At 40.5% G+C, this 12,600-nt stretch overlaps 2 protein-coding genes across 8 annotated transcripts in view; one reads left to right on the top strand and one right to left on the bottom strand.

The window, feature by feature from the left end:
- BICD1 (bicaudal D homolog 1 (Drosophila)) overlaps positions 1-12,600 on the bottom strand; it is a 206,666-nt gene that overhangs the window by 169,513 nt on the left and 24,553 nt on the right. The window lies entirely within an intron of this gene.
- Positions 11,259-11,876, top strand: LOC102262169 (dnaJ homolog subfamily A member 1). The gene has a single exon (XM_014539217.1). The coding sequence runs from the start codon at positions 11,298-11,300 to the stop codon at positions 11,712-11,714; it is 417 nt and encodes a 138-aa protein (XP_014394703.1). The 5' UTR covers positions 11,259-11,297; the 3' UTR covers positions 11,715-11,876.

The raw sequence follows: 12,600 nt of genomic DNA, 5'->3' as shown, positions 1-12,600 counted from the left end.
ACAGATCCAGAGACAGAGAAACATCGATCAGACCATCAAACCTCAGAGGAAAGGTAGGGGAGGGTGGGGTTAAGGGGGTGAGATCAACCAAAGAACTTGTATGCATGCATATAAGTCTAACCAATGGACACAGACACAGCGGGGTGAGGGCATGAGTGGGGGGGGGAATAATGGGGGGATAAGGACATATATGTAATACCTTAATTAATAAAGAAAAAAAAGAAAAAATCCAAAAAAATAAAATTAAAAAATTAAAAGTAAATACTAAAAAAAAAAGAAAAGACTAAAAGAAGACACAAAATACATGAGCAACAAAGGAAAAATTGATACATTCAATTACATTAGTTACATTAAAATCAGGAATTTTATTGAAGGACATCACAAAAAGAGAGAAGAGACAAACCACTGCGTAGAAGATATTTGTAACACATACAATTGATAATAGACCAGGATTAAGAATATATATAAAGAACTCCTATATGCCATTTTTTAAAAGACAGATAACCTAATATTTTAAATGGCTAAAGACTTAGGCATTTCATAAGATAGGAAATTCAAATAAACATGAAAAGTTGTTTAATTTCACTAGTAATCAGGGATATGCAAACTTTAACTATGATAGGATAACACTATTATACACCCATCAGAAGAGCAAAACTTTAAAATCTGACAATATCCATGATGGTGAGGATAGAGAATTCTCATACACTACTGGTAGATATATAAATTGGTATGATCACTTTGGTTTATTATTTTTATCAACATATTTTCACATGTTTATATATGTCTATAAAGAATTCCAATCAATCCCCTTGTCTTCCTAACTATTTACTATGAAGTGCTGGTTCTCATTTTTAAGTGAATTCATTTTGCTTTGACTTTTTCTCTATCAGTTGTTCTCAGATACTATAGGTTCTCAAAATAGATTAAATTGTAACCCTTCACACACCTTTCCGTTTAATATATTAGGCTCACCCATGTGGAGTTGCAATATTATATCATCTTTGACTGACAAAAATGGCAAGTCCATATGATTCATACTAACACACCAGTGGCCTCCACAGTCTCAGCTGTGCCCTCCTGCCCGCAACAGCACAGGTCCTGCCCAGTGGAGTTTGAAGAGTTGACCATCACGTAGAAGTAGGTGGGGAGACTTCTGTGCTTTTCATTATAATTTTTCTTCCCTATTAAAAGGAATCTACTATCTCCTCCTTTGTTCAGCAAAATGGAAAATATTGATGAGATTTATACCTTTAAAAAAAAAACTGGACTATGATTTAGCTCCTACATTCAACCAACATGTGTTGATCACCTACCGTGTGGTAGGCCCTGGGGAGAGACAAAAACAAGACAAGGATCACTGCCTTATGAAGCTTACAAAGAATAGAGAATAAAAAAGGCAAGAAAACCAGTATGTACAGCATACTGTAGTAGGTGCTATTCAAAAATCTGTCTAATGGAGGGACCTCTACATCAAATTTCTCACTGAGCATTAGAAATAAAGGATTTTGTTCTGAGGTATCTTTTCATACATTTTTAGCTTAACAAAAACACATCAAATGGGTCAAAAGCAGATATCAGGACAAAAAAAAATCAGAAACATGAATTCTGAATAAGCTATACATGAGATAATCAGATCTTGAGTAATTCCATTTTCTTAATTTTAAGTTGGTATCGTATAAGACAGGAGTATAAAATCAAACCGTGTCTTGTTGGAATTGTGAATCCCCACTTTGGAAAGGGCAGATGGAGCGCCTTCTGTTCACAGAAAGAGAGCCAAGGGCTCAGAGAAGGTAACCGCTTGGCTAAAGGGAAAGAAGCAAACCAGAGAACCGTGGTTCTGAACTTCTATCCCCTCAAAGGGTAGAGAAGACTCTGAACTTGAGAGATGTTTACAGAATTAGAAGGAAACTAGTATAAATGTCTCTCGAGGCTTTTCCTTTCTGAGTCAAGGACACATGTACATGCTTAGGAAGATTTCAATTACACTGAAAAGTTTTGAGTTCCCAATCACTGAATTCAAGTCAACACATTTCCTCTGGTATACACCATGCTGTTATAGTTACATCTTTTTTTTTTTTAGTTCTATTTCTTCAAATGTCAAAGCTACACACACTTAAGTATACAATCCTATAAGAATGAGGAAATATATGTAAATTTTTATTCATCAAAAGGAACTAAACCCCAACAATTGGGTCTTGTTTGTAGATCTAGTTCTTATAAATGTTTAATCACATAAATAAACTGCTTAGAAAAGAAAGATACTCTCAAACTATGGCACTTCTTTCAATGAAGGTGTTGACACGCAGTTTGATAAGGCCACACACAGCAAAAACAATTTGTCAGAAGAGGAATTTTAAGTGGTTCAATAACATGAAAAAAATTTTTTCAACCTCATTAATAATTTAAAAATTCTAAATGGCATGGCATGCCATGTTTTACCTATCCAACAAGTAAGGATTTTTGGAAAAGAAAACAGGTTTCCATTTCCTCTGTATACAGTTCAGTAACACCTCTGAGCACAAGTAAATTCCAGCACTTCTCATAATTTACACTTCTATTATGTTTGTTCCTATTAATAAATCCTTGGAGCAATAACAGAATTCCAAAGCTCCAGCCAGAAATGAAAGTCGTGGACTGCTTCTTGGAAAACTGAGGCCATTTTTACTTGATTTACTAGACATTTCATGGTGAAACTGTGCATCTCATCAATGGAATATTATTTCTACCCTTAAATTAATATCCAAATTTTATATCGTCGTTTTTGGACCTGCTTTGTACTAAGCCACTTAGTCAAATTGAGTGCTTTTGAATGAAGTTATACATTTTGTGTGTTTTTTTAATCCTCATCCAAGGAGAGAGGATATTTTTTCCATTAATTTTCTAGAGAGCATGGAGGGGAGGAGGGAGAGAGGGAGGGAAGAGGGAGGAGAGAGAAAAAGAGACATAAGAGAGAGAGGTTGAGAGTGTGAGAGAGAAACAGCAATGTGACAGACATGTCGACTGGTTGCCTCCTGCACTTGCCCAACAGGGAGCAGGGATGGGACTTGAAACCCAGGTATGTGCCCTTGACCAGGAATCAAACTCTCTGGTGCACAGGCCAATGCTCTATCCACTTAACCACATGGGCCAGTCCTGAAGTTACATGTTTTCATAAAAATATGAAAGCATCATGCCATAACATACTTGTATCACTCCATCTTAGCTCTTTTCCTTGAGTTCTAGTCTTTTTCAGTGAATTCTTCAGTCAAAATAGGAAAAAGGCAAGAATGCCTAGTAAAAGCAGAGGCAATGATAAAGAAATGATGGAATAATAAATATCATTCTCTGTAAGTATTATTTTAGAGAATAATAATGGTTGCAATGTGGTGGGGGAGGGGGTGTCGGGGAGGATATACCACTGTCTCTGGATTGTTGAATTCGAAGGATGTGTGAGAAAATGAGCAATATCTTCTACAAAGAGCTGCAGGGAAAACAAGTAAACCGAGTCCAGGAGATGGAAAGAATATTCTGGGAAGAGATTAGGTTATAAGAAAGTTTGTTTACCATGGAGAAGGGTTACAGAGAAGTAGAATGGGTGGGAGGGTAAGAGAATGGATGAGCAGAGGGAGCTTTGGAGCTTTGGTTGAAGTAGGGAACACAAAGCTTTATGAAATTAAAATTAAATAAAAAAGATGAATAAAGGATATTCGAGTCTAATTCTAACAGTCTCATTTATGCCTTTTCTTTCAGTAGACCACATTGAGATGTTTATAAAGATGTTTTATTCTTGACTTTTAAGCATTTTAAAAACATTACAACCCTGGCCGGTGTTTCTCAATAGTGAGAGAGCATCAGCCTGTGCACCAAAGGGTCATGAGTTCAATTCTGGTCAGGGCAAGCGTAGGAGGCAACAGATCAATCAATGTGTGTGTGTGTGTCTCTCTCTCTTCCTTCCTCCCTCTCTCCCTCCTTTCCTCCCTCCCTCCTTACTTTCCCTTCCTTCCTCCCTCCCTCCCTTCTACTCTCTCTAAAAATCGATGGAAAAAATATCCTGGGGTGGGATTAACAATGTAATATATATATTGCCAAAGTAAGAAGGCAGCCAGTGAACCAAGTAACTCATTGGGAGTATAATTACAAACATTTAGCATTGTTTTGAACACGATAAAAAGAAACGCTTTCATTTAAAATAGTTTTTCATAATCTCGAGAAAGAATTCATCCACCATTTATTTTCAGGGAAACGTGCTGCTTCTTGGAAGAAGCCCAGAAGATCCTGCTGTTAAATCAAGACCCATGCAGGAAGAAAAATTATCCGCTCCACAATAACATGGCATGTGACACAAAGGCAGTGGTACTTATCCAGCAGGGAGAGGCCCCTTCCACACAGGGACTCCCACCGGCTGACTTAATTACTGCGCAGCAAGGAGAGCCACTACAAAGACAGGGCAACCCAAAGAGGGCTGCTGAGAGCCCTTCTCCGGACGGGGACAGATGGCTCCGCTGCTTCTCATTTGGTATGAGACCTTCTAGAAAAATCTGAAAATGGATACATGCCAACAAGTTTTTCACTACCAGATTTTAAAAAAAACACAACACAAAACCTACCATATGCTACTTTAAAAATAACCCAAGTATTTACTGAGCTGTGACTACATACTAGTAGTATAAGGGAGAGAAAAAGGTCTAAAGCAGCTTGCCATCTTGTTTTGATTTTTCATCAGGATGGACACAAAAGGAAAAAGTGCAGCAGAGGCCATAAAAGTACTGCCTTAGAAATTGTCAGAAATGATCAATCACAAACAATTTTACAGAAACAGAGTGAGTCCATGGTGTACTGAAACCTAATTCAGCAGCAAAAGTAAATGAACACCGTTCAACAGTCACCTTAGCAACCACAGGGACTAGGCACCAAACAGGTCGTTAGCCCTTCCAATTAGGAAGTTGTAATACATTTGCTAAATAATAGCACTGTGTGAATTCTATTTTGTAAAAAGTTCTAAAGAAAATGGAAATTGAACTACAAACTTACTAAAGAAGGACCAAGCTATTAATGTCATGCTGTTTTGTGAAATGAATATACATGTGGCTTTCCTGCATGCAGCAAACTCTACCATCCTGGTGACTTTAAGGAATATAAATTAATCAAAATCACTAAATTCTTCATTCTCATGTGTGAATGTACAGTAATGCCACCTAAGGAATTTAGAGTTAATTTATAAATTCCATAGCAGTTGTATATACATACATATAAGTATACACACATAGTCATGTTTAATACTCATAATAATCTTCTGACCTAAGAAAGCACAGCTCACTTAAGGTAGAATGAATTGATATATGTAAAACACTTGACACACAGCCAGCACTATGAAAGTCCAAGTCATTACTCCTACCAGTACAGGAGTATTATTGTTGTTATTACTTTAAAATGTAAGTTTTGAAGTCACACTGCCTGTCTCAAATTTTAGTTCCATCACTAACTAGACAGGTACTAATCTATTTGACTCAATTTTTTCATCTATATAATGGAAGTAATAATAAAAACATCTACTAGTACTTCAAGGCTATTGGGGGTGTCAAGGTGAGATGTATTAACTCTTTGGCACAATAACCACTCTGTGGTAGGCAGCAAACACAATTGAGCCTAACAGGGCTGTGTCAGCATCTAGACCAGAAGTCGACACTCAAATGTCAACAAGGCAGTGACAGATGATGTAAATGAGGGAAGTGGACAGTAAGATGATGCAGATGAGATGGAATGGCGGGGGCTGTGGCAAATTGGAGACTTGTGCCCCTTCTGAAAGAGAAAGACTCACTCAGCTCCAGCCCTCTGATGTCAGACAGTAACGCAGGCCGAGCACTTTGTGAAATCTTCCAATTTTTCGAGAATGACCTGAAACCCAGATTTTTTTATGACTACTTTTTTTTTTAAGCAGCTTCCTACATCAAATGTTTCTAAATCGCTGGGCTGGATTTCTGCTCACGGGATACCTGTTTGCAATGTCTGCTCCAGATGGGAGGTGGCCAATCTCTCTGGGATTTCTCTCTACCTGTAGAGTTTAATGACTAAGCAGCCATTACAAAGCAAACCACAGGCCTGGTGTAACCGGTGTTATCAGGACTTTATTTTAATTCTGAGGTATGAACGAGTCAGGTACACTTAATGACAGAGTCACAGTGCTGAAGCAGTGCAGACATCCTGTCCAAATTCATTAAGTGCCTGCCTCACTTCCTCAACATCCCTATCAAGTAGCTTTTGGCTTCTACTTAAACATTTCCGTTAGCCAACAGGCGGGTCTCTCCTCCGAAAGCCGCCCATTTCTCACTCTGCTCTTAGTCTTCTGTAAGGAAGGCCCTTCTTCATAGTAAGTTGAGCTTTGTATCCTAGTATCTGACACCACTGGTTCCTGGATCATTATACTTAGAACAATATTCCAGGAGTGGATGGATGAAATTTATCATCATATTCTGGACAGTGTATCTATTAATGCAGACCAAGATCACATCACCTTTTTCTGGGGTCTTCCTCACTTGGCTCCCCGACCCTTGGGGACTGTAGCAGGCTCTGGCACTGTGAGCGAGTCAACAAAGGTCCACAGTAGAGGGGAAAGAAAGCTGTTCTTTGTGCCAGTCACATTTTTTACTTTAGAGTGGAAGGATATATTTATGCCCCAGTCTCCATGTTTCTACTCTACAGTACACACATTGCTTCCTATAAGTAATTATTTTAACTCTGGTTTAAAAATTACTGTCATTGGCAGCAGAGTAGGTGGAAACTACACTCACCTTCGCCCAAGACCAAACTGAAATTACAACTAAAATATAGAACAATCAACCTGAATAACCAACTGAAGGCTGGCTGAAAAGAAGTCTTATAACCAAGGGTTTACAGAAGAAGTCACATGGAGACTGGTAGGAAAGGCAGAGCCGCAAAAAGGACTGGCCTCGCTCCCAGGGGCAGTGGCTGAGATTTGGGGGTATCTCAGCTATGGGGTTTCCCTCTGAGAAGCATGGGGTCTCAACCCCATGCCAGGCTCCCCAGCCCAGAGCACCAGAGCCAGAAAGAGGTGCCCACATAACTTCTGGCTGTGAGAACTGGAGGGGATTCAATCCATCAGGGAGACACAGGAGTCAGCTAGAGACACAGGCGCCCTCTTAAAGGGCCAACACACAAAATCCTGTTTGTTGCCATTCACCCTGGGCTCCGGTGGAGGGACGAGAGTCACCTGAGGAGAGTGTGGGGTTTGTGGCTCTGGGGATAGAGCTGGGGAGACAGCCGCCAGGATCCCTGTGCTGAGTCACTCTCCCATGCTGCAGACACCATCTTTCTTGGGTGCAGCACTCCCCTCCTTACGGCATCAGTATGGGGGAAAGCAACAGCCCACACTCTGGATTCCCTGTCACCCCACCCTGCGGAGCCCAGTTAAGGAGTCAGCTGCCTGGGCTGGGGTGTAGAGGTCTGGACAGATTCAGGGGGTGTCAGTGGGCTGAGTTGTGTGGCTTTGGTGTGGGGGCCATTCTTCCCACTTTTTCTCAAACCAGACTGGCTCCTCCCCCTCACAGGAGATCTGTTAGTCCCACTCTCCTGACTCCTGGTGGCTCCACCCTGCCAACGTCTGGGCAGAATCTGGGATAGATTGAGTTGTGTGGCTCTGGGATAAGGGCCTACTTCCACCTCCCCCAAGCCTGACAAGAGATCCACTAGACCAGTGGTTCTCAACCTTTCTAATGCCACGACCCTTTAATACAGTTCCTCATGTTGTGGTGACCCCCAACCATAAAATTATTTTCGTTGCTACTTCATAACTGTAATTTTGCTACTGTTATGAATCGTAATGTAAATATCTGATATGCAGGATGTATTTTCATTGTTACAAATTGAACATAATTAAAGCATAGTGATTAATCACAAAAACAATATGTAATTATATATGTGTTTTCCGATGGTCTTAGGCGACCTCTGTGAAAGGGTCGTTCGACCCCCAAAGGGGTCGCGACCCACAGGTTGAGAACCGCTGCACTAGACCCTTCCTTCACAATCCAGGTGACCCCACCCTGCTGAGACTGGGTTCCTAGCAGAATCTAGGACAGGCTGAGTTGTGTGGCTCTAGAATTGGGGCCATTTTTCCCTTGCAGAGCCCTCCCTTCACATAACCAAATCTTGGTCTGTCTGGGCCTCATAAACTCTGCTGGCCTCACTTGAACAATTCCCTGAGGTCCTGCCCCACCACAAAAGTGTGTGAGCACCCAGTGGGTGGCAGCTAGACTTGGTGTACCCTAGGACATTTGCTGAGTGACCTCAGACCCAGCACTGGCACCGAGTCTGAACCTGTATCTGGTGAACACCACTTGCCCCTACCTGGTGACTCACTGAGACTCTACCTTATGCAACTCAAGTACTGCCAGAGGCTCTTTCAGTGACTGAGCCTAACAGGCAGCCAGCAGCTGGAAGCAGGCGGAAGGGCATCTCAGGGTGTTTTGGAACTTTAGCTGACCTGCCCCCAGGCCCGTTGCTGGTAAAAGCCCGTCATAGTGTGCAGGGTGGTCCTTCCTGAGCACATTGAGGCCCAGCAGAGGCAGCCACAAACTGCGGATCGCTTTGCAACTCCGAACAAGTGGTTAGGGCCAGTCACAGGCAGCATCTGACATTGCCTACACCAGATGTCCTTCCAAAAGGCCCCAGAGCCAGCATACCCAATGGCCATCTTCAGACAACATTGGAGCAGGATCCAATTAGCTTCCAAAGGGAGATCTTGGTAGGCACCACACCCTGCTGAGGAGAATTCTGTTTCGTGTGGTCAGCACCTGCACAGTAGCTCTTACACTGTGGTTGGGGTCAACCCTCACAGTCAGCCAGCATGAGGGTCGACCCCACACACAAATGGGCCAATAGCAGTCAAGGCTCAATAAAAACAGGAGGGCCCACATAACCCACATAAGGGACATTCCTGGAGCACCCAGATCAGGTGATCAAGAGAACTGTGCCACTGGATTCCACAGGACACCTACTATTTAAGGCCACTTTACCAAGACTGGGAGTCATAGCATGCTGTAAACCAATTCCAGCATGTCATAATTTCAAGAGTTCCATCAAAAGGTTGATGAAACTTGGGGACTCAACAGGGTTGAGTCACACATGTAGTCACCTGTTGGGAATGGCTAAAGGCATTTCCCCAAACCTGAATAGGAAACTGATTGTGGCTGCCAGACAGTTAAAGGGCATCTTAATCTACATGTTATTGCCTTCTACTGGCCAAACACCTGAACAGCCGTAGGCTATTCCCCAAACTGACAATGTTTCTGTACCCTTTGAAACCTTACCCTTTGAAGTGTATTATCTCCACCTTGCCTTAGGACAAATTGTGTTAATAAAAGCAAGGGTCCTAGACAAGAAGGGAGTCTTAAGTTCCTTTAGCTGAAGGTCCTCTGACCCCCAATGAGTTTCAAAATTATATCTCATCTCCAGACTCTTTATTAGTCTCTGGATTTCTATGTCATCTACGCACAGCCTTTTCCGGATTCCTGAACGCTTCTTGATGCTGGGACAAGAACCCCAGCAATAGCAGATCTTCCTAATACATAGAAACAAGCATAAAGAGACAGCCAAAATGGGGAGACAAAGAAATGTGCTCCAAATGAAAGAACTGGAGAAATCTCCAGAAAAAGACCTAAATGAAATGGAGGCAAGCAATTTATCAGATATAGAGTTCAAAAAAAAAAGATTATAAGGATGTTCAACTTGAAAGCTCAGAAATAGGGAGCTCAAAAATAAACTCACACCTCTGTAGTCAAGTAATATTTGGCAAAGGAGACAAAAATATACAACGGGGTAAAGATAGTCTATTCAATAAATGGTGTTGGAAAATTGGATAGCTTTGTTAAAAAAAGAAAAACTAGACCACCTTATTATACCATACACAAGAATAAACTCAAAATGGATTAAAGAATTAAATGTCAGAATTGAAACCATAAAAATCCTAGAAGAAAATATAGGCAGTAAAATCTCGGACATTTCTCATGGCAATATATTTTTCTGATCTATTTCCTCAGGCAAGGGAAACAAAAGAAAAAATAAACAAATGGGACTACATCAAACTAAAAAGTTTTTACACAGCAAAGGAAACCATCAACAAAATGAAAAGACAACCCACTGAATGGATGAACAAATTCACCAATAAGGGGTTAATATCCAAAATTTATAAAGAACTTATGTAACGCAACACCAAAGAAAATAAACAATCTAATTTAAAAATGAGCAAAGGACCTAAATAGACCAAAGAGGACATACAGATGGCCAATGGACATGTGAAAAGATGCTCAACATCACTAATCATCAGAGAAATGCAAATTACAACCACAATGATATATCACCTCACACCTGTCATAATGGTTATCATCAATAAATCAACAAACAGCAAGTGTTGGTGAGGATGTAGATAAAAGGAAACCCTCATGCACTGTTGGTGGGAATGCAGATTGGTGCAGCCACTGTGAAAAGCAGTATGGAGTTACCTCAAAAAATTAAAAATGGTGGAACTTTCCAGAACGCTCGGTGAGAGGTGGAGGAGCGGCGGCTGCCTGAGCTGCGCGCAGGAACGCGCTCTTTCCAGCTCCTCCACACCTGCCCGGGCCTGCTCACCGGCTGTCAAAAATGGTGAAAGAAACCACTTACTATGATGTTTTGGGGGTCAAGCCCAATGCCACCCAGCCATCATTTGAGGTGAATCCTCAGGAGGTTTTTCTGGAGAGTATCCTGTTATTAATATGGATTGGAAAAGGAAAAAAAGTCTAAACACCAAAGGAGGAAATGGGCTGTTACTAAATATAAAAGATTGTGTTCATAATGTTCCAAGCACTATGTTACTTAATTTATGTACGTCAGTAAATTTTATAGAGCCCATAATCCAGGGCCAGCTGAGGTCTGTTCATATTATACTATAATCTCCCTAATGTATGTTTGCTTTTTTTTTAAAGCCTCACTGTTACTAGAATTTTTTCTTCTCTATGTGAGCAACTAAATTTAAAATTAGGTGATGGGACAATTCAGGGATGGTAAATGGTAGAGACTACCTAGAGTGTGGGTAAGGATTCCGAAGTGTTGTCCAGGAAATGGGCCTGTCAGGTTCCATATATTTGCTGCTCCTGGTTCTCAGCTCTGTTTTTAGAATGGGGAAGAAAGGACACCTTTGTAAAAGATACCTTGCTCTTATTAAGAAAACAATTGCCTGCTGTGGTACTTATAATAATTGGTGATTTGAAAGATCTAAGTATGTGCTAAATTTATATTAATACAGACGAGGAGAAGACCTTTTCATGTGTATGGACATACAGCTGGTTGAAGCTTTGTGTGGCTTCCAAAAGCCAATAGCTACTCTTGACAACCGAACCATAGTCATCACCTCTCATCCAGGTCAGATTGTCAAGCATGGAGATATCAAGTGTGTATTAAATAAAGGCATGCCAGTTTATCACAGACCATATGAAAAGGGTCGCCTAATCATCGAATTTAAGGTAAACTTTCCTGAGAATGGCTTTCTCTCTCCTGATAAACTCTCTTTGCTGGAAAAACTCCTACCTGAAAGGAAGGAAGTAGAAGAGACTGATGAAATGGACCAGGTAGAACTGGTGGACTTTGATCCAAATCAAGAAAGACGGCGCCATTACAATGGAGAAGCATACGAGGATGATGAACATCATCCTAGGGGTGGTGTTCAGTGTCAGACCTCTTAATGGGGCCAGTGAATAACACTCACTGCTGGCATTTTATATACAGTAGTGAATGAGTGAAGGACTGTAACCATAATATGCTCACTACTTGCTATTGTTTTTGTTTTAATATTCAAGTATAGTAGTGTTTTAAAAGTTAAATGAAGAATAAACTCAAATATAAAAGCTCTGACTTTGCCCTATATGTATGATGACTTGTGTGCAAGATAAGTTTAATACCTGTAAAAAAATTCCCCTAGCATTTGCTAGGCCATACTTTGTAATTAATTTCAGCTATGTACATGGAATAGCTTAGACTGAAATACTAGATATATGTATTGACTTTGGTGTGTGACCCTTAATTGTTAAGCTATGAAGTTACAATTCTGTATTTAACTGACAATCAGACAAAGAACTGAATTTGTAGAGAAGTGTTAGTTTGTGTAGTTGTATTAAGTGATGCCTCTGCATTTATTCTGTTGCCTCAACTGTTACTTGAAGGTGGCATGCCATATAATTTAACCTGTGGTATCAGTGATAGAAATGATACCTTTCCAAAGAAGGGGTTTATCATAATCTGCTTCTTGAGGGCTTGCACTTATAGAATTGCATTCCCTTCTGTTGTGCCATCTTTTTATTATTATTATATATCAGTCCTTGGTTACATTTTTTCCCCCTTCTCTTTGGACCATAAGCCTTAGAGTAGTGACTTCTGGAATAGGCTAACTTAGAAGTTGAGTGATGAAACCTTTACATGGAGAAGTAATTTGCATGTATGAGACAGGAAGGTGTGTTTTAGGTATGTTACCGGCTTACTTTAAACCATTTAACTTATGCTCCAAAGTAACTGTAATTTAATGTTGGTAGTATAGCAAATTATGAATAGCTTTAATTGTATGTTTAAAGTCAT

The sequence above is a fragment of the Myotis brandtii genome, unplaced genomic scaffold (genome assembly GCF_000412655.1).
Source record: "Myotis brandtii unplaced genomic scaffold, ASM41265v1 scaffold209, whole genome shotgun sequence".
NCBI classification, from domain to species: domain Eukaryota; kingdom Metazoa; phylum Chordata; class Mammalia; order Chiroptera; family Vespertilionidae; genus Myotis; species Myotis brandtii.
Note: the sequence above shows the minus strand (reverse complement) of the source record. Positions and strands in the feature narration are given on the sequence as shown.

Excerpts from the sequence above, each read along its gene's own strand:
- LOC102262169 (XM_014539217.1), top strand. The coding sequence starts at position 11,298 with ATGTGTATGGACATACAGCTGGTTGAAGCTTTGTGTGGCTTCCAAAAG.